At 39.6% G+C, this 27,558-nt stretch overlaps 2 protein-coding genes across 2 annotated transcripts; one reads left to right on the forward strand and one right to left on the reverse strand.

Moving 5' to 3' along the window:
- Positions 1-1,835: 1,835 nt before the first annotated feature.
- Positions 1,836-27,558, forward strand: WDR89 (WD repeat domain 89). Its single transcript, XM_047079820.1, has 2 exons — positions 1,836-1,942; positions 25,451-27,558. The coding sequence occupies exon 2, from the start codon at positions 25,483-25,485 to the stop codon at positions 26,644-26,646; it is 1,164 nt and encodes a 387-aa protein (XP_046935776.1). The 5' UTR covers positions 1,836-1,942; positions 25,451-25,482; the 3' UTR covers positions 26,647-27,558.
- Positions 19,044-19,451, reverse strand: LOC124512330 (60S ribosomal protein L32-like). The gene has a single exon (XM_047079821.1). It carries the CDS (start codon positions 19,449-19,451, stop codon positions 19,044-19,046), a length of 408 nt encoding a protein of 135 aa, XP_046935777.1.

Below are 27,558 nucleotides of genomic sequence, written 5' to 3' on the forward strand. Positions count from 1 at the left end.
TGCATTCTGATCTTCCCACGATATGGCACAATGTAGTTAGGAGATCTCATCTGTTCTACTGTAACTTTACACAAGTATAAGACTATAAATAGTTATGTTCAGGGTTTTGCCATTATTTTGATTTCATTTCAGCAGATCCCTTTTGGACATTCACCCAATTTGAAGTATTAAATAGTGAATCTACCTTAAAATGTAAAGGAAAGTGTCAATCTATAAGTATTTATAAGATATTGTCTGATTGTGTGAGATACATTGACATGATTGTAAGATATCCAGTGTCGGAATAACTGGTTAACAGTGGAAACTTAAAGAATTATTAATATGTTAAAGTATCTTTCTGTTTGAAGACTTTTTTGGGGAACATTTCATTTTGTGACTTCACCTTAGAAGTATCTAGTCTTTCTCACTCTCCTGCCCCATGTGTGCACATGCGCACGCATGCCCGTATGTGTATGCATTTTCACTTCAATCTCAGTTGTCATGATTAACAGCAGGGGTGTGTGTGTATTTGTTTACTTATACATAGTAGAATTTATATCTGATAGTGTACTCTGCAGGTTTGTTATTTGACACTATTGTATTTCTTTGAAATTTTCTTCTAGGGGCGCCTGGGTAGCTCAGTCGGTTGAGCGTCCGACTTCAGCTCAGGTCACGATCTCGTGGTCCGTGAGTTCGAGCCCCGCGTCAGGCTCTGGGCTGATGGCTCAGAGCCTGGAGCCTGCTTCCAATTCTGTGTCTCCCTCTCTCTCTGCCCCTCCCCCGTTCATGCTCTGTCTCTCTCTCTGTCTCAAAAATAAATAAATGAAAAAAAATTTTTTTTCTTCTAGGTCACTTACTGGTCTTCTTCTGTATCAGGCATCATTCTGAGCATTTAGGATGTAGTAATTAAGTTATTCTTTTTAACAACCCTCTGAGGTTGCAACTGTTACCCCTGTTTGAAGAATAGGAAGCTGAAAGACATGTCTTGTGACACCAGGATTTGAACCCGAGCATATACCCATTCTCTTAAACTACCATGCAAGGCCTATTTCTCTAAGCCTCAGTCTCCTAGTCTAAAAAGCAGTAATAAACAGACCTATCTTTTAGGGTTTTGGGTAGGGTTAAATGAAGCAATGCATATGAAGAGGCCGATGCTGGATCTAGATATTAATGATCAGTTACTATTAGCTGTTGGTTGGCCACTTTTCTGATTTTCCTCTGGTGCTTTTGTTCTTTGTCTCCCTTGTAGTTTATTCTTCGTCGGCCTGTTCTTTAAACAATGGTATTCTAGAGTTCCACTTTTGACCTGCTGTTTTATAGCATTCTGCATAATTTCCCTTCAGAAGGTTTATCCACTTTCCTAGTTTTTAACTACTGCCTACTACCTGTAATCTGATGACCCAATTCCATACATTTCCGCCAAGCTATAGCCTGTTGTAGCCAAATGTCTGCTGTGCATCCACCTCTGGGCATCCCCACGTGTCCCTTGCGCTTGATGTGGATAAAACTGGAAAATTTTTAATGTAAAATGGAACTGAAGGATATGAAGTGGAGAACCTCACACATGCACCCGCAGAAAATGGAACTCAAAAGACTGAGACTGACTTCTCACAAATAATCTGATTTATAGAGGGTTGAAATTTATCCTCTGACCAATGAGCATACACCAAGAATGTCTTCCATCTTCATGCCAGTGAACTTGCTGCTTGGCCCCTTGCTGGTCTTTCCCCTCTTACACTCCTTGCCCATAAAAGCAACCCAAGTAAAACCTTCAGCGGACTCCTACAGCTTGCTGACGTTTGAATGTCCCAAGTTGTAGTTCCTCTACTATTCCTGAATAAACTCCGTTTCTGGCAACTCGACTTTGCCTTAGTTTATCTCTCTTCTCTTAGGTAGACATTACATGGTATCAAAGTGAGATCTGAAGAAGGTGATCACCAGGAACACCAACCTCCAGAAATAAGTGAGTTTCCTGCACTTGAGCCCTTTGCACTCATAGCTTGTACAAGTCAAGGTAACTTTCAGTTTGGTAAGTTTCCTCTCAGGTCTTGAGCTGCCTCCTTTGGTAGAGCTCTCTCACTTTATTTGGGATCTGGAGAAGGGCGGATTGTCCTTCTGGTATGTACTCTTATTTCTGATAATGGGATCCCAGTCATCTGCATTTTCTAAGGGTGGCCCCCCTTGGGGAACCCTCGCTGGTTTTATGTTAAAAAATTACAGCCCTTCCTCACACACGTTTGACTAAATCAGTTTTACTAAGGATAACCTAGAACTCCAGTGACCATTATGTGGAAACTTTGATCTCCCCAAACTTATTTTTCTCTGAACTGATTTAGAAGACCATGTTTACAATACTAAACAATCCAAGTGGGATGGTTATTTTAATTGGTATCTGGAAGCTTCCAAATGTGTTCAGGATTCTAAAATTGCCTACTTACAAAATACTGTTGCTAAATTAAAGCAAATAAATAACTAACAATGTGTAAGAAGAAAACACCGGAGGCCTGTTCTTGCTGCTAACCAAGGTCTTTCCTAACCTTACTATTCTACCTCCTCTATCTTCCTGTTTGCCTTCTCTTAACCCTTTACCCTCTCTCTAAACTTCCTTTCTTTCCTATTACTGAAACCTCATCCACTGATCTCATTAAAACCTTCCCTTTCAAAATTAAACCTGAGGATTCTAAACCACCCCAGATTTCCTACACTCCATGGACAAAGGCCAAAGTTAGGACTATAAGAATTTTCCCAAGGTAACTGGGGTCTCCATGCATTTGTTGAGGAATTCATTATTGAAAGTATAACTCGCCAAACTGCTCTTCCATTTCTTATCAGTTAGCCCACATGCGTATCAGAGAAGGTCAAAGTGTAGCAATGGATTAAAACTGCTGTTTGGGGAAATCCCAAACAATCTCTAGAGTTTAAACTAAATCAACCACCAACCCTTTTATATGATCAGGCTTGCAGACTGGACAAAAGGCCACATGAAGCCATTCCTAGGGCCTTCCCCAAACCCGTGGACTGGAACAAAATTCAGGCACACACTCAAAAGCCTACCAAATCTGTCCATGACTAATAAAGCAGACTCTACATCATTTTTTAAAATTCTGGACTTTCCATAGATGTTGAATCCACGCTGGTGGCTTTTAATTCCATGCTCGTGAATGGCCCAAACAAGGACTTCCTGTTGGTCAAAAGAACCTATATAGAACGGGAGACAGTGTGCATCCCTGACTTTGTCAATCTGGCTAATCAATTACTTGCACCCTAGAGGATGACACCAGAAAAAAAGACAACTAATATTTTGAGTCTTTACCTTGGAAAGGTAACTTCTAAGGTTTCCAATATTGAAACTCCAAAGCCATCTTCTAGAACTATGTCATTACTGCAAAAAACCTGGCCATTGGAAAACAGATTGCTAGAAATGGACTCAGGAGCTACACTATCAGTAGCTACACTGAAAGAGTACACTACAATTAAAGAGTCTTCCTCTGTAATATGTATGCTCACCCAGGGGGCGCCTGGGTGGCTCAGTTGGTTAAGCGTCTGACTTGGGCGCAGGTCATGATCTCACGGTTCGTGAGTTCAAGCCCTGCATCAGGCTCTGTGCTGACAGCTCGGAGCCTGGAGCCTGCTTCAGATTCAGAGCTAGCCCCCTCCCTAGCTCACGCTTGCTCTCTCTCTCTCTCTCTCTCTCTCTCTCTGTCAAAAATAAGTAAACTTAAGAAAAATCAAAATAAATAAAATATGTATGCTCAGTGAGGGTCTTTTGTTTTTTAAATTTTTTTAACATTTATTCATTTTTTTGAGAGTCAGAGACAGTGTAAGCAGGGGAGGGGCAGAGAGAGAGGGAGACATGGAATCTGAAGCAGGCTCCAGGCTCTGAGCTGTTAGCACACAGCCTGAATCGGGACTCGAACCCATGAACCGTGAAGTCATGACCTGAGCTGAAGTCGGACGCTTAACTGACTGAGCCACCCAGGTGCCCCAGATAGTGGGGGTCTTAAATAAACCACAATGTGTGCCTGTTTCTAAGCCCATATGTTTTTGTCTGGGACTTTGGCAAGTTGAGCTACCCATTTCTCCTCAATGATTTAGTTCCCACACATTAGAAGGAGATTTTCTGGAGAAATCTAATGTTGCCATTTTTTTTTCTCTCAAAAGGGAAATAACCATTGAGTTTAAATCCCAACACTTGGGAAAATTCAATCCTCTTTGCCCTTACTTGCACTCTACAAGCCAAGGAAGTCTAAACTTCAGACTCGTCCCCGCTGTTAAACCTGGTAACCCCCACTTTTTGGGCAAAATCGTTAACAGATGTAGGCAGAGTTCATATTGCCCCTCCCATTAAGATCCAGATTGACCCCTCAAAAAACTCTCCCAACAAAAAAAACAATATCCTATAAATAAAGCTTACAGGGCATAAGGCTTATTACAGAGGATGATAAGTCTCAAGGACTCGTTACCCTTTGCACCAGTCCTCATAATACCCTATTTTGCCTGCAAAAAATTGAGTGGCTGAGGATGGAGATTTGTCTAAGACCTAGGGCAATAGATAACATTCTAAGTCCCTGCCTCCCCGTCATCCTTAATCTCCACATGCTATTGGTATCCATTCCTACTAGAAGCATTTTTTTTTTTTAAATTTTGATTGACTTATGCAATGGATTTTAAAAGATCCTTGTTGGTAGGGATAATTAATATCTTTTTGCCTTTACCTGGGAAGGATAACTGTATTCCTAGACAGTCATGCCTCAGGGCTTCACTGAGAGTATATCTTCTCACAAGTTTTAGAAGCTGACTTAAATGACAAAATTCTCTGAAGTCTCCATTACTACAATATGTGGACGATTTGCTTTTTTGCTTGCCCTTCCAATGCTCCTCACAAAAAGAGAGTGTTTACGTGTTGAAAATCTTAGCCATTGAAGGACATAGGGTCTCAAAGGAAAAATTACAATTTTTCCAAACTGAGGTTTGATATTTAGGACATTTAATCTCATAACAGGGACTGTACCTAGTTTAAAGGTTTCAAGACATTTTCAACTTTCCAAACCCTAAAGGCAAATGTCACTTACAGGTTTTTTTTTGGGCTAGCTGGCTATTGTCATAATTGGACCCCAAATTTCTCCTTGTTGGTTCATTAAGGAGTATACCCCATTGTTTGGGATGACCAAGATAGTTTGATCTTTAAGACCTTGAAGGAAAGCTTAATAAATCCCCCTGCCCTTGGATACACAAATTATCAGCTACCCTCTTTCCTTTTTGTATATGAGAGAGAAGGGAATGCCCTTAAAGTACTTACCCAAAAACGCAGGGGCTATCACTGACATCTGAGTTACTACACCCAAAAATTAGATTCATTTCCCTGAAGACACCCACCACACCTTACTTACCTACTACTGCTGCTTTAGTTAAAGCTACCAAAGAGATAGTTATGGGATCCTCTTTGACCATCTTTGTACCCCAGTCTGTCAGGACACTCTCACATTCACACCACACTTAACACCTTTCAGCAAACTATCTCACCTCCTGTGAAATCATCATATGCACTGTCCCCCATATCACTCTCGTTCAAAAAGCAGAAGTTTTAAATTTCAATTAACAAGTTTTTCTTTTCTAGTACATGCTTTTTGTATTCTAAGAAATCTCCACCGATCTTATGGTCATAGGTTCCCTATTTTTTTCCTTGGAATTCTGTAGTTCTTGCTCTCATGTTTACATCTATGATCAATTTTGAGTCAATTTCTTATTCTGACTTCTCCTTTGTCTGGTATTAAGAAGCCACTGTAGCTTTCCTTTTATTAATGTTTGCATGGTATATCCTTTTCTATCCATTTACTTTTAATCTGCTTTATATTTAAAATAGTTTTCCTTTGGACAGCATATCAGCATATGGTTGGGTCTTGCCTCTTTCCCCTGAGAATCTCTGCCTTTCAATTGAGATATTCAGATCATTTATATTTAATGTAATTGCTGATATGGTTGGATTTAAATCTACCATCTTGCTAGTTGTTTCTAGATTTTTTTATTTTTCTCTTTAGTTTTTTGTTCCTTTTTTCTTCTTTCTTGCTGTCTTTTGGATTAAGTGTTTTTATAATTACATTTTATCTCTACTATTAGTTTGCTAATTTTACCTGTTTTTTCCTTTAGTTGTTGCTCTAGGGTTTACAATGCACTTCTTTAACTTGTGTAAAGTCTACCTTCAAATAATATATAATATCATATATATAATATGATAGTTATATATATAATATAATATGATGTCATATGTGTTATATAATATATATAATAATGTACTTCTTTAACTTCTATAAAGTCTGCCTTTAGATAATGTGATAACAAATTGTGGTGTAAGAACATATATTGCAGCATATGTTTCCATTTCTTCCCTCCCGTCCTCTTACTAATGCTGTCATGTATTTGACTTTTAATAACACTCTAATATGTTGTTAGTATTTTTTGCTTTAAACAGCCAATTGTTTTTTAAGGAGATTTTTATTTTTAATTTTTTTTTTTTTTAACGTTTATTTATTTTTGGGACAGAGAGAGACAGAGCATGAACGGGGGAGGGGCAGAGAGAGAGAGGCAGACACAGAATCGGAAACAGGCTCCAGGCTCTGAGCCATCAGCCCAGAGCCCGACGCGGGGCTCGAACTCAGGGACCGCGAGATCGTGACCTGGCTGAAGTCAGACGCTTAACCGACTGCGCCACCCAGGCGCCCCGAGGAGATTTTTAAAAGAAGAACAGGGTCTTAAATTTACCCTCATATTTACCATTTTCAGTTCTCTTTATTCCTTCATGTCAATCTAGATTTCTAGTACTTGTCTGGCTGAATAACTTTCTTTAACATTTCTTATTTTGCACACTACTGGCAATGATTCCTCTCAGCTTTTTTCTGATTGTTTTTCTTTTAGCCTTTTTTTTTTGGAAAGGTATTTTTGCTGGGTATAGAGCTTTGTGTTGACAAATTTTCCTTTTCTTTGAATGCTTTAAAAATGTCACTCTTTGTCCACTGACTCCCATAGTTTTTTTATATCTCTTAGCAGTCACTTCAAATTTCCCTCTTCCCCAGCCCCTGGCAACCGTTAATCTTTTTGATGTACAAGTTTGCCTCTTCTAGAAATTTCATATAAATGGAATCATACAATATGTGGTCTTTTGTGTTAAATATATGGTCTTAACATAATGTTTTCAAGGTTTATCCATGTTGTAACATTTAGCAGGACTTCATTCCTTTTTATGGCAGAATAATGTTCCATTGCATGGGTATGCCATATATTGTTTATTCGTTCATCCATCAATAAACACTTGGGTTGTTTTTTGCTATTATGAATAGTGCTACTGTGAACAATCCTATACAAATATTTGCATGAACATATGTTGAACTTTATGAGAAACTACCAAACTTTTTCACAGGCTGCTACATTTCACATTCCCACTGATATTGTATAAGGGTTCCAATTGCTTCACATTCTCACCATCATTTATTGTTTTTTGTTTGTTTTGTTTTTAATAGCCAATTCATGATCATTTTAAAGTCCATTATTTGGGTGATCTCCATGTCTTTTCTAGTCATTGCCTTATTTCTTGACAATTTGTTTTTTTCTTGCTTGTGTGCGTCTCTTTTTTTTTTCTTTTTTTACTTTTTTTTTTTAATTGAATTCTGGGTATTGTATGTAGAAGAATAGTAGATACTGAGGTAAAAAATATTTATTCCTGGAAGTGGACACATCTCTGCTTCTATCAGACTGTTAGTGTTAAGGATTGAATAGTCTAATCAGTAGGTGAGCTGGCTTAGGTTTTGTTGTTGTTATGGTTACCTTTAGTACACTACAGACTTGAAATTCTTCAGCGGTGGGCTGTTAATATCTTGTGCTTAGTATTGCGCCTGGTATGCTGAAGAGTTTTCCTCATTGTTCCTCCTCCACTGTCAACTTTTAGCAGGCCCTGCTTACCTATGCCAAATAAGGGATTTCATGACACTGTCTTCTTCCTCTTTCAGCCATTGATGCTTTTCACTCAAGGTGAGAATCATGGTGGAAGCAGGGGGTCATTCTCCTCCATGATGGTTTGTTTGTTTTTCAAATGCATATATCTGTGCATAATCACCACCCACAAAGTTCTCCTGTTGTCCTTCCCAGTCCGTATCCCCCTCAAAAGATAACCAGTATTGTGATTTCTACCATTTTAGACTTGTTTTGCCTGTTTTTAAATTCTGTGTAAGTGAAATTATAATAGTATCCTTCTGTTTCAGGCTTCTGTCACTAAACAGTTCTGAGATGCTTCCATTATTGTTGCATGTACCAGTCGTATATGGTTTTTTATTGCCATGTAGAATTCCAGTGTATTAATATACCACGATCGATCAGTAAAGACTATTTAAGCAATTGGATACTTGTCTAATTATCTAATTAACCATCTTGTAATTTTCTTAAAAACTTGTAATTACCCTAAAAGTAACATGCCAACGTTGGCCTTGTTGCTCAGGCCAGAAACCTAAGAATCATCCATCTTTGTCACCTCTCCCCATACCCTACTTGCAGTCTAATCAGGAAATTCTGTTTATTCCTCTTTCATAATTGTGGCCTGTATCCAGCCATTTCTCTCTTTTATATCTGCTGCCCAGAATTTTGCATAAACCTTTCACTTACTTCCATTCTTCCCCCAAGGTCTATGCTCTAGGCAGCAGCCAGAGGAATCCCTCCACAAACATCTCTCACCTGCTCTTAACTGGCTTTCCTTCTCACTTAAGAATAAAACATACGGGTGCCTGGGTGGCTCCTTCAGTTAAGCATCTGATTTCGGCTCGGGTCATGACCTCACAGTTCATGAGGTCAAGCCCTGCGTTGGGCTCTGTACTGACAGCTCAGAGCCTGGAGCCTGCTTTGGTTTCTCCCCCCCCCCCCCCAACCCCCCACCCCCGCCTCTCTCTCTCTCTCTCTCTCTCTCTCTCTCTCTCTCTCAAAATAAATAAACGTTAAAGATAAATAAATAAAATTGAATGTTCCGACCGTGGCCCTGCAAAGCCCTTATTTGTCTCCAGCTACCTCTTTAACCTTATTTCCTGTACCACTTTCCTTCTCTGACTCATCTTCAGCTGCTGTGGACCACTTGCTGTTTCTCTCTGCCCAGGAGGCTTTTAGCCCACACCCTCATTTCCTTCTGGTCTCAGCTGAAATGTCACCTCATGGGAGAGATTTTCCTTTATTTATTTTTGGAAGTTTATTTATTTATTTTGAGCAGGGGATGAACAGGGGAAGGGCAGAGAGAAAGAGAGAATCCCAAACAGGCTCTGTGCTGTCAGTGCAGAGCCTAAGCGCCAGGGCTCAGTCTCACTGAGTGTGAGATCATGACCTGGGCTGAAACCAAGAGTCAGACCCTTGACTGACTGGGCCACCCAGGCACCCCGAGATTTTCCTTTAATGACTGAATCCAAAAGGCTTGTCCTGCCTCATTTTTATGGCCTTAACCAGTATTATTTTTCATACCACTTTGACTTTTCATTATTATAATTAGTTATTTGTCTAATAGCTGTCACCCCACTGGCCTCAATGAAAGCTAGGACTTTGCCTGTGTTCTTCGCTGAATCCAGTGTGTTCTAGGCCTGTCATTCCCATCCTTCAAGATTTGGTTTTGAATTATTGAAAAGGGTCATTCTTTAGGACTTCTGAGCAGATTTAATGTTGATATTGCTTATCAATTTCTAACTATAACATAATATGCAAGTGGCTGGTTCTTAGATGTTAACATCATTCTGTTATGGCCTCTAGGGATTGGTTCTTTTTATCCCCCACCGTTTTTTGCAGTTATTAAAGAGAATGCATGTGCTTAATTTTTAAAAACGTCTATTCAGACTTATAAAAAGAAGTAGTAAACATATAGTACCAACTCAAAATTTTGGATTATTCCACACTGCTACTAACTGTTCCAAATTAAGACATCTGGTGACTGGGGAAGTTTGGTTTCTGTCTCTATTTGGTTAACCAGCTGGTTGTTCTGGAAAGGCAAACACAGTTAATTGTTCTTGTTGAAAGAAGCAGGGCGTTCATAGATTTACTTCAAAGCGTGACTTTTCGGTGGAAGATTTACTTGAGAAATTAGTGCAGGATGTTACTGAGAAAAATGTCTTTGTTTTTAAAAAGATACTTGAATGTTATATCTGGAACTTGATACTTGAATGTTGTATCCCCGACTGCATGAGAAAGTGTGTGTGTCATTCCCTCCTCCCCCTCCCCCTTTTCCTTGGTAACAGATTCCTGCACTTTAAAAACTCTGCTTTCCCTACGAATTTTAGTGTATTTAATGCATGAGATGCCATATGTTGTTGCAGCCAGTATCTTTGAACATTCCTGTGAATAAGAATAGCATATTCAGACTCACTAAGCAGGATTAATTTACAAAGACATTTAGTCTCAGTCATTAATGAATATGATATTTAAAATTACATCGAAGTTGTAGCAGATGTCAGTTTAGCATACCTTCCACTCAATATTCAGCACTTCTTCCCAATTGAAAACAAATGGCTCTTTGGCAAATTGTTTCAAAGCCAGTTCTGTGTTAGTTTAAAATACACACACAAATTTGTCTAAATTTTTGACATAAACGTTTTCTGAGAGATGTTCTGCTGAAGTTAAACCAATGCATACTTTTTATCCCAAGGTATTGTTTCCTCTAAGACATACTGATACTGAATAGGAGTGACTATTTCACTCTTCCTGGTTTTTCTGAAATAAATATTAATAACCAGCTTCCTAAGTTTTACTTGTGCAGTTTTGCTTCAGATAGGCTGACATTAGGGGCACCTGGGTGGCTCAGTCGGTTAACCATCCTACTTCAGCTCAGGTCACGATCTCGCAGTCCGTGAGTTCGAGCCCCACGTCGGGCTCTGGGCTGATGGCTCAGAGCCTGGAGCCTATTTCGGATTCTGTGTCTCCCTCTCTCTCTGCCCCTCCCCCATTCATGCTCTGTCTCTCTCTGTCTCAAAAATAAATAAGCGTTAAAAAAAAAAATTTAACAGATACGCTGACATTAGATATGCTTGATAACTAATAAGCTTCTTTAATATCCAGCATAGAGATTTTTGTGGCTCCCATTAGATTTTTCATGTTTGCCATTAATACATGACAGTAGTAGCTACTCCTTCCAAGTGCTCTATTAATATAGTCCGCCCCCTTTTTAAAAAATAACTATGATATATGCTTACTATACAGCTAACATCATCTACCCATATTGTTTTTAAGTTTATTTATTTTGAGAGAGAGAGAGAGCATGTGTGCACGCACGCACTAGTGGGGCAAGAGCAGAGAGAGGGGCAGAGCCAGCACAGAGCCCGACATGTGGCCCAAACCCACGAACCATGAAATCATGACCTAAGCCAAAGTCAGGAGGTAGACACTTAACCAACTGAGTCACCCAGCCTCCCCCACCCTTATTTTTTAAAAATATGATATGTACTTGGGATGCCTGGCTGGCTCAGTTGGTAAAGCATGTGACTCTTGGAGTTGTGAGTTCAAGCCCCACACTGGGCATAGAAATTACTAAATAAATAAATAAATAAATAAATAAATAAATAAAATCTGAAGTATACTTATTACATATACGTCTATGAATAATGCACATATATGTATAATGTTACATATCTGTAGGTGTGCCTTATTATAGGGGAAGTATAATATAGGAGTTAATACTGTGGGCTCTGGAACAAGAATGCTTGAGTTCAGAAACCAGCCTTACTGTATATTAGTTGTTCATTATTAAAAATTTTAGCAATATATGGGGTGCCTGGGTTGCTCAGTTGGTTGAGTGACCGACTTTGGCTCAGGTCATGATCTCACAGTTTGTGAGTTTGAGCCCCGTGTCAAGCCCTGTGCTGACAGCTCAGAGTTTGGAGCCTGCTTCGGATTCTGTGTCTCCCTCTGTCTCTGCCCCTCTCCTACTTGCGCTCTGTCTCAGTCTCTCTCTCAAAAATAAATGAACATTAAAAAAAAAATTTAGCAATATAGAAAAGTACTAGAAAGACAACACACACCCCCATGTGCGTGCACATGTACACATATGCACTCCAGATATTTGAAATACATTTTACGAACGTTATTCTGGAGATCTTTCTGCACATATATACAGATAGAGTGAGCATAAATGTGCATAGGAATGATTTTATTAAAATGGGATGGTATATTATACATTTTCTCTAAGTAGTATTACATTTAATTTGGATTTAATAAAAAATAAAATGTAAGTGCTGAAGGTCTGGTGTTTCTTTAGTATAAGAAATTAATTGCCCTTTTATTTTTAAGTTTATTTATTTTGAGAGAGAGAGAATCCCAAGCGGGCTCTGTGTTGTCAGCATGAGCCCAATGTGGGGCTCAGTCTCATAAACCACGAGATCATGACCTGAGCCGAAATCAGGAGTCGGTCGCTTAACCGACTGAGCCACCCAGGCGCCCTCCCCCCCCCCCCCCACTTTGGATTTAACCTAAAGAAAATGTGAATAGTATTATGAGGTTGGGTCATTTTGTTTTTCAGTTTTTTAAACTATATGTTTCAGATATCTACACAACTGATGGATATACTCAGACGTAGGTTTTTCTGGTGAGCAGGTAGCCTTTCATGTGATGACTGGAGGGCTCAAACCCTTTCATTTTATGGCTCAACCAGAGGGCTCTGAAGTCCTCTGCATCCAGCCAGCAGTTAGGTGAAGAGAAGGTGAAGACACACCACTTCCGGATCACCTGGCCCAAACATGACACAATGTACTTCCACTTGCAAAAACTAGTCACTGGGACTGAGGCAAACCTTGGGGGCCCTGGTCTCTGTTTTCTCCTCTGAGATCTGTACCAAGTCCTGGGTATATCCCACTCCTGTGAGCTGCTTCTCATTTCCCACAAGTAGCATAGACTTTAGAAATACAGTAAGCCCTAGCAGCCCTCTTTGCTGAGCTCCTGCGGTTTAGTAAGTAAGGGTATTTACTTCGTAGAGTGTTTCTGAGGTTGCCTACCTTCCTCCTCAATTGACTTCTTTCCAAATCTGGGAGTGTTCGATTTTATTTTTTATATTTTTATAATGAAAAGAGAGAGCTGACTGGGGGAGAGGTTGGTGGTGGCCTTCATGACTGGCCTGAGTTATCTCAGGTCTGGAATTGAGATTGACACAAGAGCTTTTTGGCATAGCAACATTCCTAGCACGTATGTATGTAAAATCCTTTCTTATCCCTCCAAACGTCCATGATGTGTATCAAGAACATTTTAAAAAAGTGTTTTTTGAATAAGATTAGGTTTCTAGAAGAGTTGCAAAGATACTACAGTTTCTATATACCCTTCACCCTAATGTTAATGTCTCCAAACCAAATTTGGTAACATTTACCCAAACTAAGAAATTAACACTGGTACAAAACTATTGACTAAACTATACAGTTTGTTTGGATTTCACCAGCTTTTCCACAAATATCCTTTTTCTGGTCAGTCCAGTCAAGGATACCACATCCACATTTAGTTGTCAAACCTCCTTATTCTCCTCCGGACTGTGACAGTCTCTCAGATCTTGCTTATTTTTCATGACCTTGAAACTTTTGAAGAGTACCAACCAGGTGTTTGTAGGATATCCCTGAATGTAGGTTTGTGTGATGTTTTCTCATGATTCCACCGGGGTGATGGATTAGGGGGAAGAATGCCACAGAAGCGAAGGATCTTTCCCATCATGTCACACCAGGGGGCACGTGACATCAACACGATTTAACCTTCATCAGTTGGGTAAGGTGATATCTTCCAGGTTCCTCTACTTAAAGTTACTATTTTTTACTCTTTTCATACTCTATTCTTTGAAGCAAGTAATTAAGACTAGTCTGTACTGGAGGGGAGGAGAATTAAGCTCCACCTCCTGGAGGAGGTATATCTCCTTAAATTACTTAGAATTCTTCCCTTGTTTTAAAAAAATTTTTTTTAACGTTTTATTCATTTTTGAGACAAGGAGAGACAGAGCATGAACAGGGGAGGGTCAGAGAGAGAGGGAGACACAGAATCTGAAGCAGGCTCCAGGCTCTGAGCTGTCAGCACAGAGCCCAACGCGGGGCTCGAACTCACAGACCTCGAGATCATGTCCTGAGCCGAAGTCGGACGCTTAACCGACTGAGCCACCCAGGCGCCCCTCTTCCCTTGTTTATTTACTTATATAGGCATTTATTTTTATCTGTATGGATTCATGAGTATTTTATTCTTGAGATTATAATCCAATGTAACTGTTATTTTGCTGTTCAAATTAGTCTAGTGTGACCAGTGGGAGACCTTGGCTCTGTGCCTTATTTATTTATTTATTTATTTACTTACTTACTTACTTACTTACTTATGTATTTAGCACTACTTTACTTTCTGGCATTATTTGATGCTCTCTGCTGATCTTGAATTTTCCCTGCCCCAGACCTAGAATCAGCCATTTGTTCAAGGAGCTCAAAGGGTATTTTTAATAGGTTAGATCTTAAGCTTTTCTGACTAGTACCTAACTAAAAGATAAACTTATAGCAGTGAAACTGTATCTATCGTCTTATAAAACATGTTGAAGTTTATTTGCTCTTTACAAGTGTATTTTTCATTATAAGATGAAAAATAAAATCTTAAAAAGCACCAGCTCAGTTTGATATGTTAGTAGTTTATTCAGATTTGAGAATTATTTGTTTGATACTAGTGTTCATGAAATTTTGCATATTGATTCATTTTTTAAAAAAAGTTTTTATTTTTTTTAATTTAAAAAAAAAATTTTTTTTTCAACGTTTATTTATTTTTGGGACAGAGAGAGACAGAGCATGAATGTGGGAGGGGCAGAGAGAGAGGGAGACACAGAATCAGAAACAGGCTCCAGGCTCTGAGCCATCAGCCCAGAGCCCGACGCGGGGCTCGAACTCACGGACCGTGAGATCGTGACCTAGCTGAAGTCGGACGCTTAACCGACTGCGCCACCCAGGCGCCCCTAAAAAAAGTTTTAATATAAAAGTAACTGAGACTGCTTACCTATTTTAAAAGCTTTAAGAATTATAATTTTTTAAAATTTGAATGTAAAATGAAATAAAATGAATGCAAAGCACATGAAAGTTCATTAGAAGAAAGGAAATTAACATTTGTTGCTTATTTTCTTAATGCCAAGAATTGTGCCCTCTAATACTTCTGCGTTCCTGTATTCTGTGATTACCCCTGTTCTTATACTATATTGTAATTGTTTACTGTTCAGTCTCCTAACTTCTTAAAGACAGCAAATATGTTTTTGATCTGAATCTCCAGCATTTAGCATAGTACTTAGCCATAATAGGTACTCAATATTGAGAGTGTCCATTTTTATCTCCACGTTATTTTTTTTAAATTTATTTAAGTGATCTCTGTATCCAACCTTAGGCTTGAACTTACGATCCCAAGATCAAGAGCTGCATGCTCTTCTGACAGCCAGCCAAGCACTGCTTTATCCCTACTTAAAGATGGGGAAACTGAGGCTTAGAGAGTTCAGGTAATTTGTACTATGATGACTTTGCTAGTTTGTGGCAGAACAAGAGCATGAAATTAGGATCTTTGATTCTTTTTTTATTTTATTTTTTTTAAGTTTGTTTATTTTGAGAGTGAGAGAGACAGGTGGGGACAGAGAGGGAGGGATGGAGGGAGGGAGAGAGAGAGACAGACAGAGAGAGAGAGAGAAAGAGAATTCCAAGCAGGCTCTGCACTAACAGTGCAGTGATGCAGGGCTCGAACCCTTGAACTGTGAGATTATGACCTGAGCTAAAACCAAGAATTGAATGCTCAACCGACTGAGCCACCGGGTGCCCCTGATTCTTTTTTTTTTTTTTCCCTTCTAATTTTTAATTTTTTTTTTTTTTTTTTTTTTTGAGAGAGAGGGATAGAGAATCTGAAGCAGGCTCTGTGCTCAGCGGGGCTTGATTTCATGACTGTGAAATCATGACCTGAGCTGAAATCAAAAGTCAGACGCTTAACTGACTGAGCCACCCAGGCACCCCAAAATGTTTGGTTCTTTTTTTTTTTTTAATATTTATTTATTTAAGGGGGGGCGGGGGAGGGGCAGAGAGAGAGAGGTAGACACAGAATCTGAAGCAGGCTCCAGGCTCTGAGCTGTCCACACAGAGCCTGACGTGGGACTCGAACTCATGAGCTGTGAGATCATGACCTGAGCCGAAGTCAGATGCTTAACTGACTGAGCCCCCCAGGATGTTTAATTCTTAAGCCTATTGCTTTTTCTGTTGTACCACACTCACAGTTTTTTGATAAGCTGAAAATAACTTCACTGCATTATTTTCAAATTGATAATCTCTGAAAGTATTCAGAAGAAACTGGCAATATTTGTTGCCTCCAGGGAGAGGAAAGGGGCTTGAGGACAAGCCAAGACATTAGTTTTGGAACCTTTTGAATTTTAAACCATATGACTATTTTAGATATTAAAAAATATAAATACATTTAAAAAATATACGGAAACTTACCAGATGGAGTTTTACATTGTTTTTAAACATTGTATCATTTCAATGGTTGTTTTTTTATTTTGTAGAGCAAATATAGATTTGCTTTGTATTAATGGTAGGATCCCTGATTCTAAAGATATCTTTTATAGAGTCTTCTGTGAAGTTTTTTGTGTATTTTATTTTTTCCCTTTATTTTTGGACAAGAAATTTGAAAGATGGGGTGTGGGAGAGGATAGATGTTTTAAAGGGAACAGAAGATCAAGGTCCCTCTGTTCAGTGTGAATGAAATTTGACTTCTTAAAATATGTTCCCTAAATCTTCCTTTATAGGAGCCTCTTACCTTAAGTGAGTACTCGGTGATACACCCAAGACTTTATTTGATTATATTTAATTAGTTAGAGTGGTTCCGGCTGCATTAATAAAAACTCTGCTACAAACTGACTTAAATAGAAAATGTAGAATCTCATTAACATGGACTAATGGAAGAAAAGTTCTTCCCATCAGTTGAATTGGGTTCACTTTAGAATTAGTGTTGCACGTCTGAACAAATTATAGTTGGAAGGAGAATACTGAATAGATTGGCAAGAATATAAGTTTCTGAACCAAGGATAGAATTAAAAGGATAGAATTACTGATTTAAAAGGATAGAATTACTGTGATTGGTTTAGGCTAATCAGGATCTGCCCCTGGAGCTAGGGTCAAGTCTTCAAACCATGTTGATGCCACATGGAGGAGGGAGAGAAGGATGAGTTGGAGAGGTTCCATCATACTGTCCACTAGAGCTCCTTAACTGCCTTTCAAATAATATATGATGTATAAGGGACCCTCCAATCCTAATCACAACTTTTGAGGAATGTAATTGTTCATGCTGGCTGATGGGTGCATATTCTCTACTCCATACAAATTCCATAATAAGAAGTTTAAAACGAAAGAAAAGGGGGACACACAAAAATAATGAGTAAGTGATGGTTGCTTATTGTAATATTTTTCCAGGCCAGTATGTGTTTTTTTAATCCTCCTGCTCCCTTTCTTTCTCCGCTGCTTATATGTGGGGTTAACATGTAATTCCCCCTCTCAAAGGCTAATAGGCATGTTCCTTAATTATAGTTGACATTAATGCTTCAGTACTTACATTGAAGAGCAACAGCATAGTATTAGAGTGAGCACAGGTTCTCAGGTTTTTGAAGTTACAACTTGGGTTTCGAACCAAACTCCCCCCACATCCTCACCTTAGTGGCTGTGAGAGCATTGACAAGTACTCAGTCCCTCGGAGCTTCAATTTCGTCTGTAAAATGGGGATAATGAGTTCCTGGGTGGCTCAGCTGCTTAAGCGTCTGACTTCGGCTCAGGCCATGATTTTCATGGTTCGTGAGCTGGAGCCTCGCCATCGGGCTCTCTGCTGACAGCACAGAGCCCGCTTCAGGTCCTCTGTCTCCCTCCCTCAAAAATAAGTAAACATTTTTAAAAAATGAGGATAATAATCCCTATCCTATAAGGTTAAATGATTATGATTAAAAAAAAACAAAAAACTAGTAAGTTGGTAGCACAGAGCCCAGCATTCGTTGAACTCTAGTTATGATTATTTTCTTCTCTGTGAGTCTCAGTTATCCTTGCCTAATTTGATAAATGCAGTGTAGCATTGTAGTTAAATTGTAAGTGTAGATTGTGAACTTATTAATGCCCATTCCTGAATGCCTTTTCCCCATTAAACTTTTCCCTACATTTGGGACATTTGCCGGACCTCTGCATCCCAGTCATCATAGCTAATTCCTTATAGTAAGTGGGCAATACTAAGTTTCAGCTGTGGGGAATTAAGTTTTTCTGACTCAAGTCTGATAAATTGTCTCAAAAGAAAACTAGTCTTATGTCCAACATATACTTCCCATACAACTGTTACTCTTCAGTAGTAAAAGTATAAAAGTATATATGCTTATGCTGTCAAATCTTTCACGTATGGTGAACATTCATACCTGCAAGATAGAAATACATGTATTTTTTTTTTTTTTAATGTTTGTTTATCTTGAGAGAGAGACAGGGAGCACAAGCCAAGCTGGGAGGGCCAGAGAGAGAAAGAGAGAATCCCAAGCAGGCTCTTGCTGTCAATGCGGAGCCTGATGCCGGGCTCAATCCCACGAACCTCGAGATCATGACCTGAGCCGAAATCAAGAGTTGGACGCTTAAACAACTGAGCCACCTAGGTGCCCCAGAAATATATGTATTTCTTTTTTTTTTTTTTTTTAATTTTTTTTTTCAACGTTTTATTTATTTTTGGGACAGAGAGAGACAGAGCATGAACGGGGGAGGGGCAGAGAGAGAGGGAGACACAGAATCGGAAACAGGCTCCAGGCTCCGAGCCATCAGCCCAGAGCCTGACGCGGGGCTCGAACCCACGGACCGCGAGATCGTGACCTGGCTGAAGTCGGACGCTTAACCGACTGCGCCACCCAGGCGCCCCTAAATATATGTATTTCTAAGGATACCTCCATTTCTGATTTCATGCAAAATAATATGCAGAAGACCTTTGGTATAGTGCCTTTCATAGTCAATAGTTTCCTTTCTTTCTGTTTTTTTTTTGTAGTTTTATGATTTTATTAACACAAATATGATATGCACATAAGCTGTCTATTCATTTTCTTCGCTGCACAGTCTGGCATTGGGATTCGTGACTCTGATGGCCAACTGAGCTGCTCTTTCCACAATGGCTTTATGGTTCTTGGAGGAGACCTTGTGAGCAGTCTCTGCACAGTAAGATTTGTTGCACATCAGCAGCACCTCAAGCTCCTTGACATTGTGGACTAGGAACTTCCGGAAGCCACGGGGCAGCATGTGCTTTGTCTTCTTGTTGCTCCCGTAACCAACGATGGGCATCAAGATCTGGCCCTTGAGTCTTCTGCGCACTCTATTGTCAATGCCTCTGGGTTTCCGCCGGTTGCGCTTGATTTTGACATGTCGGTCTGACTGGTGCCAGATGAACTTCTTGGTCCTCTTTTTAGCAGTCTTGGGCTTCACCAGAGGTCCGAGGACAGCCATGATGCCAAGTTACAGATGGCTGCCACCCCATAGTCAATAGTTTAAGAGATGTAAAATATATGTTATTTTCTTTTTTTGCTTTTTATTTAAGTGGAAAAGAAAGCTATTTCCTCTTCCATTATAGAAATATTTAAGCTAGGCTGTCCTTCAGATTTTATACTTAAACTTAGCCAGCTTAGAATAAGAGCAATACCTAGTTGCAGCTAGATACGTTTGGGATGCACTTCATATACAGAAAGAACATTTTATTGGTTTTATTTTAATAGGAAATAAAGTGAAATAGTATTTCAATTGATTAAAGAACTTAAATCTTATTAAGACACAAGTGATGAGGAATTCATACTTATGTTTAGGGATTTTGCTATTAAGTAAACAACTGTTAATTATCTCAGGACAATTTTTATTATTTAATTTGAGAGAGAGAATCCCAAGAATCCCACAATCGTGGGATCATGACCTGAGCCGAAATCCAGGGTCGGACGCTCAACCGACTGAGCCACCCCACTGCCCCTAAGGATAATTGTTGAGATAAGAGATTGGTCAGCACTTCCATCTAATGTGTTCCAAGATGGCAGTTCATCAAGAATTTAATATTCTCACCCCCTTAAAACTCGTCCTGAGATGTTTGTTTTGGGTCATCTTTATAAACATCTTCCACCCTCTGCATCATATTCAGGCGTGAGAACTCTGTATCCCAGCGAGAACCACAACAGCAGTTTTGAGGTCCTGCCGTTTCCTGATCTGCACTAGGTGGTTCAAGATGAGATATTAGTAATTGTTCTACCTCTATTCTCAGCATCCTTAGGCCCATATTTAAAGTGGCTATGATTGCTAGCTAACTGTAACAGGCAATCTTTGTAAAATGAAGAAAACTTCTTTTTAGCCATGCATAGCTTTAGACTTTACTAAACTTCCATTATCTGGATCTCTTCTTAGATTGTCTCACCTCACCTGTGTATGACTCCAGAGCTGGGGCAGTACCCCCCCCCTTCCCCCGCCTTTTTTGTACATTCCTTTTTCTCTGTTGTTCCCTTGTGGCTTATTTTCATTTCTTTTCTCCTCCGTATTCTTTAGTACTCTTGTCTGTCCCCTTCTTTTTGCACCCCTTTCCACTTGGGTGTGTGTGTGTGTATATGTTGACATAAGAAAGGCTCACGCGGCTCTCACTAGCCTGTTGAAATCTAGAATGCTAATCTTCCTTTTATGCATCTAACAGAAACAAATAGAGAAAAATTATGGTTAATCTTGTGTGTTCTTTTCATATGTTTTTGTTAGATTGAATCATATGAGGTTGTCAATATTGTTTTGATCTACAGAAATAGATTTAACTTAATACTTCCCTAAGCATCCTGCAGCCCAAAAGTAGGATTTGGAAATTGTTTGGATGAGAGGCCTGAGCAATGAGAATTAGATATCGCAGAGGTTCTGGCTTAACTGAGTAGATGAGAATGCTGTCATGCTGTTAATACCGTCGACCAAAGTGGAGACAATTTGTGAAGTGTACGTTGTGTTTGTTTTTAAGGGGAAGGCTTGGTGGGGTTGGGAGGGGGAGCATAAATAATCACTTTTATTTTGGAGTGTAGTGGGATACAGTAAGGAGAAATGGCCAGTAGACAGAAATATAGATTTGTAAATAGATGAGATCATTAACATGTAGTGGTGCTTGAAATGTGAATGTGACAGAAGTTACCCAGCGAGAGTATAGAGTGGGAAGAAAAGAGATCCTATGGCTTCTCTTCGGGACTGGGAAGTGGGTCATGCAAAGAAACCTCAGATAAGGGCTATATGTAGAAGAAAAAGTATATATCATCTTAGAATGATTCATTAGTATGTAAAATTAAGAATTAACTACCTAGCCTTGGAAGGTTATATTTCAAATATGATTCACTTGCAAATGAATGTGTTAAAACAGAAGTAGAGGTTTTCATGTTTCCCCATAAGAGATTGAATTATTTTACTGTTTGTATCTGTGAATGAATATAAGCTCTATAGTTTGAGATTGTTGTAAGATATACCTACCTTACTTCTAATATCTTTCTTCTTCCTTCTCCTCCCTCCCTTTTTCTTCCTTTCTTCCTCTTCCTTCCTTCTTTCCTTCCTCCCTCCCTCTCTCCCTCCCTCCATTCCTTCCTTCCTTCTATCCTTATTTGAACAGTGTATCATGTGGACAACCACTGTGATTATTATCATTGCTACAGTCTTAAAGTGTTAAGTTTGCTGTAGTATTTAATCTGGGGCCCGCTCTGCCTGTCCCATCAACCCCCAGAATCCATTGAATTAAAGCCACACAGGGAACTTTTCCAATGTGAAACAGACTCTCCAGGCAATGTACTGGAGGGAAGGAGTACAGCACTACTGTTCTGCTTGAGAGCATGTTCATAGTCCTACAAATTACTGTTAGCTAAAAGGCATGATAAACTTGGTTATTTAAAATTCTCATCAACCTAGGACACCTGGGTGGCTCAGTTGGTTGAGCATCTGACTCATGATTTTGGCTTAGATCATGATCCCAGGGTCATGGGATTGAACCCTGTGTTGGGCTCTGTGCTGAGCATGGAGCCTGCTTAAAATTAAAATTCTCTCTCTCTCTCTCTCTCTCCCTTCCCTGTCTTCCCTTCTCTCTGCCTGTCTTCCCTGCTTGTGCACTCTGTCTCTCTCTAAAATAAAAAAATAGCAGTGCTTGGGTGGCTCAGTCCATTGAGCAGCTAGCTGACTCTTGGTTTCAGCTCAGGTCAAGATCTCACAGTTTGTGGGTTCGAGCCCTGCATCAGGCTCTGTGCTGATAGCTCAGAGCCTGGAGCCTGCTTTGGATTCTGTGTCTCCCTCTCTCTCTCTCTCTCTCTCTCTCTCTGTCCCTCCCCTGCTCTCGTTCTGTCTCTCTCTCTCAAAAGTAAACATAAAGAAAGAAAGAAAGAAAAAGAAAGAAAGAAAGAAAGAAAGAAAGAAAGAAAGAAAGAAAGAGGAGGAAAGAAAAAAATAGACAATCTAGCGTGGTCATGAAGAGCACAGTCCTTGGACAGAGTGCCTAGGTCCACATTCCAGCTCCACCATTTACAAGCTACTACAGCCTGAGAAGTACTTCTCCAGAATTTCATACTGGGAACCCCTGTTGTATTGTTTCCTATTGTTGCTGTAACAGGTTACTACAAACTTGGTGGCTTGAAACAACACAAGTTTATTATATTATAATTCCGGGGTTCAGAAACCCAAATTAGATTTCACTGGGTGAAAATGGTGGTGTTAGCCAGGGCTGCATTTCCATCTGGAGGCTCTAAAGGGGAACAATTCTTGGCCTTTTCTAGGTTCTAGAGGCCACCCATTAATTTTTTTGTAAATGTTTATTTATTTTGAGGGGGAGGAGAGAGCAGCAGTGGGGCAGAGACTCCCAGACAGGTTCTGTACCGTCAGTGCAGAGCCCTACTCAGGGCACCATCTCACAAACCGTGAGATCATGACCTGAGCTGAAACCAAGAGTTGGATGCTTAACTGAGTGAGCCAACCAGGCACCCTGAGTCCAGCCACTTCTTGACCTTCTTCACCCAAACCAGCAATGTATCTTTCTGTAGCTGTAACATAGCAACACCTATCTCTGATTCTCATCATGTTCTGCCTCCTCCATTTACTTTTTTTTGTTTTTAATTTTAGAGTGGAGGGGCGGGGAGAGAGGGGGAGAGAGAGAGAGAGAGAGAGAGAGAGAGAGAGAATTTTAAGCAGGTTCCATGCTCAGCATGGAGCCCGACATGGGGCTTGATCCCACAACCCTGGAATCATTTCCTGAGCTGAAATCAAGAATGGGACACTCAACCACCTGGGCCACCCAGGTGGCTCCTTCTACTTTTAAGAACACTGGTGGGGAGCCTGAGTGGCTCAGGCGGTTAAGTGTCCAACTTTGGCTCAGGTCATGATCTCACAGTTTGTGGGTTTGAGCCCCACGTTGGGCTCTGTGCTGACAGCTCAGAGCCTGGAGCTGCTTCGGATTCTGTGTCTCCCTCTCCCTCTGCCCCTCCCCAGCTCTTGCTCTGTCTCTCTCACTTAAAAATAAGCATTAAAAAAAAAAAACAAAAAAAACAAAAAACACTAGTGATTACATTGGCTCCACCCAGCTAATCCAGAATAATCTCCCTATTATAAGATCAGCTATAAGCACAACTCAGCACAGAAGCCAAATAATCCAAATGAAATGAGCAGAAGATCTGAATAGGCATTTTTGCAAAGAAGACGTACAGATGGCAAATGAATACAGGAAATGATGCTCAACATCACTAATCACCGGGAAATGCAAATCAAAACCACAACGAGATATCACCTTACACCTGTCAGAATGGCTAGAGCCAAAAAGACATGAAATAACAAGTGTTGGTGAGGACGTGGAGAAAAAGAAACCCTCATGCACTTTTTTTTTTAATTTATTTTTTAAATAGAGATAGTGTGTGCAGGCAGGGGAGGAGGGACAGAGAGAAGAGAGGTGAGAGGAGAGAGAGAATTTTAAGCAGGCTCCACACTCTGCACAGAGCCCAACTTGGGGCTTGATCCCAAAACCTGGGATCATAACCTGAGCCGAAATCAAGAGTCAGGCACTCAACCGACTGAATCACCCACGTGTCTCCCTCACATACTGCTATCGGGGGGAATGAAACTGGTGCAGCCACTGTACAAGACAGTATGGAGGTTCCTTTAAAAATGTAAAATAGGAATACCAAATGACCCAATAATTCTACTACTGGGTATTTACCCAAAGAAAATGAAAACACTCATTTAAAAAGATATGTGCTCCCCTGTGTTTGTTGCAGCATCATTTACAATACTACCGAGCTACAAAAAAGGGAATGAGATCTTGTCACTCATGACAACATGGATGGATCCAGAGGCTATTATGCTAAGTGAAATAGGTCCAACAGAGAAAGACAAATACCATATGATTTCACTTATATGTGGAATTTTAAAAACAAAAAGCAGAAACAGATCCATAAATACACAGAACAAACTGATGGTTGCCAGAGGGGAGCGGTGGAGAGAGGTAGGCAAAATGGATAGAGGGGAGTGGGAGATACAGGCTTCCACTTAGGGAATGAGTAAGTGACAGAGGTAAAAAAGCATGGGGAATATATATAGTCCGTGGTATTGTAACAATGTATGGTGACAGATGGTAGCTACACTTGGGGTGAGCATAAGATACAGACTTGTGAGTCACTGTGTTGTACACCTGAAATTAATGTAACATTGTGTGCCAATTATACTTCACTAATTTAAAAAAGTTTTTTTTTTTTTAATTTTTTTTTCAACGTTTTTTTATTTATTTTTGGGACAGAGAGAGACAGAGCATGAACGGGGGAGGGGCAGAGAGAGAGGGAGACACAGAACCGGAAACAGGCTCCAGGCTCTGAGCCATCAGCCCAGAGCCTGACGCGGGGCTCGAACTCACGGACCGCGAGATCGTGACCTGGCTGAAGTCGGACGCTTAACCGACTGCGCCACCCAGGCGCCCCTAAAAAAGTTTTTTTTAAAGGTCAGCTGATTAGCTGCCTCAATTCCTCTTTGCCAGGAAACCTCTAACATTCACAGGTTTCAGGGATGAAGGCTTAGACATCTTTGGAGGACCACTTTTCTGCGTTCACAACTAGATTTAAATTCTAAAAGTTACATTAAGGCAGCTAGGGCCAGGAGAAGATGATCCCAAAGTGGAGAATGCTGAGAATTAGGAGTACAACCAATAATTGAGTTTAAGCTGAAAGGAACTGCTGAGCAACACCTATATATGTTGTGAAATTCTCTTACTGGCATAAAGCATATATGGTAGATTCAGTATTCAAGACCGATTGAACCAGAAGGAGGCAACTAAGTTTTAGCCATATCATGGCAGGGAAAGATTAAAATATAAGAATAGATTTTATTTTTTTTTCTTTTGTTTTGTGCCAGCCCTAAAAGGGAAATGTTCTTGATTTAATCATAATTTTGAGAAGCTTTGGGTTTAATTTTAGTTTTTTGTATTTTTCTTACAGATTTGTACTGCACTTTGAGTGCTCCTCCTGACATGGAGAGGATTGAGGAACAATTCGCTAACCTGAACATTGTTAAACGTTCCTCGGGGACTACAGAGCCTACTTACCTGCTGGGCATAGATGCATCAAAAACCGTACAAGCAGAAAAAGAAAGCTTGATCGCTGTTTTATGTTCTAACGGATCAATCAGAATCTATGATAAAGAGAGGTTATACATACTACGAGAATTTCGTGGCTATCCTGGACTTCTCAATGGAGTCAAATTTGCAAATTCTTGTGACAATATATATTCATCATGTACTGACGGCACTGTAAAATGTTGGGACGCTCGATTAGCCAGTGAAAAACCTGTCCAGCTGTTCAAGGGTTACCCTTCCAATATTTTCATTAGTTTTGATATCAGCTGTAATGATCACATCATTTGCGCTGGTACAGAAAAAGTTGATGATGATGCATTGCTGGTATTTTGGGATGCAAGAATTAATTCTCAGGATTTGTCTACTTCTAAAGACCCACTTGGAGCATATTCAGAGACACACAGTGATGACGTCACTCAAGTACGCTTCCATCCCAGCAATCCCAACATGGTGGTCTCCGGTTCAACTGATGGCCTGGTGAACGTATTTGATATTAGTATTGATAATGAAGAAGATGCACTGGTTACGACCTGTAACTCTGTTTCTTCCGTAAGCTGTATTGGTTGGTCTGGGAAGGACTATAAACAGATTTATTGCATGACACACGATGAAGGATTTTGTTGGTGGGATCTTAATCATCTGGATACTGATGAACCAATTACACGTTTGAACATCCAGGATGTCAGAGAAGTAATTAATGTGAAAGGAGGCATTTTGGACTATTTGGTTGGTGGCCTGTATCACGAAAAAATGGACAAATTGTTTGTTGTTGGGGGAACAAACACAGGAATTATTCACTTACTGAGCTGTACTACAGCAGGATTGATCCATGTGACCAGCCTTCATGGAGGGCATGCTGCTACAGTCCGTTCTTTCTGTTGGAATATGCAGGATGATTCTTTGCTAACCGGAGGGGAAGATGCACAGTTGTTACTTTGGAAACCTGGAGCATTAGACAAGACATTTACAAAGAAAGACAGCATGAAAATAGCATCCTCTGTGTACCAGCGAGTTCGAGTTCACAGTAATGATTCTTACAAGAAAAGGAAGAAGCAGTGATGTGATGTTGGGAGCTTCCTTGAAAGGTTTTATAGTCGCAAGTAATTATCTTTGTGTTCTACCTGTGATAGATCTGTTTAAAGCTCATATGTAAAAACAAGCCAGTTAGCAAACAATCCTGGAAAAACGCTGAAAATGGTTTAATTCAGGTCTTCATGTATTCTAAAATTATTTTTTTTAAAGCTGCCAGTTGAGTATATAATCAGTGAGTTGAAAGTAAAATTACATTCCTCATTTTTAAAACCCATCTGTTGAGTTAGTAAATGTTGGGTTTTAAGAAATAGCTTTGATAAGGACTTTTTAGAAGTAGATGGCTGATATGACTTTAAAAAATCAGGTGGTTTGAGCTATATTTTGTAAGCTCAGTTTTTTACATTTTAAATCATCTTCGTTATTTATAAAACCAAATCAGACTGTTTTCTGTCAGAGCTCCTACTTGCTTAATACACATAGATTATGTTGGAGTATTTAAATGTAAATATTCTAATGATTCTAAATAGTACTAAGCTTTTTTAGAAATAAAGTGATTTGCGTCTATTTAAAAATATATATTTAGTAAATATTTGCATCTATATTTTAAAATGGTTAAATAGTAAGCAGGTATTTCATTGAGGAAAAAGAAATTATCTTGCAAAATTCATTTTGAGTCCGTGGAAATACAGCAATGAAAGTATAATAGCAGAATGACTTTTTTATTTCAAAGTAGTCTAGTATTTTGTGATAAAATTTTCTTTCATAGTGCTTTATCCATATTTTTAAACATAAGAGCCCATGGGGAGTGGGGGCCATGCAAGAGTTGGCCGCCAGAGCTTAAAGGGGGACACCACCATAATCTAATTTAAACGTGAATTTTTGTTTACTGCTAATTTTTTCATCCTTCTACGTATTTTTTCAAGGTATCCTAATAAAAAG

Source organism: Lynx rufus, unplaced genomic scaffold, assembly GCF_022079265.1.
Source record: "Lynx rufus isolate CCGP_SWC_20201006 ecotype Redwood Valley unplaced genomic scaffold, mLynRuf1.p SCAF_17, whole genome shotgun sequence".
NCBI lineage: Eukaryota > Metazoa > Chordata > Mammalia > Carnivora > Felidae > Lynx > Lynx rufus.

Excerpts from the sequence above, each read along its gene's own strand:
- LOC124512330 (XM_047079821.1), bottom strand. The coding sequence starts at position 19,451 with ATGGCTGTCCTCGGACCTCTGGTGAAGCCCAAGACTGCTAAAAAGAGG.
- WDR89 (XM_047079820.1), top strand. The coding sequence starts at position 25,483 with ATGGAGAGGATTGAGGAACAATTCGCTAACCTGAACATTGTTAAACGT.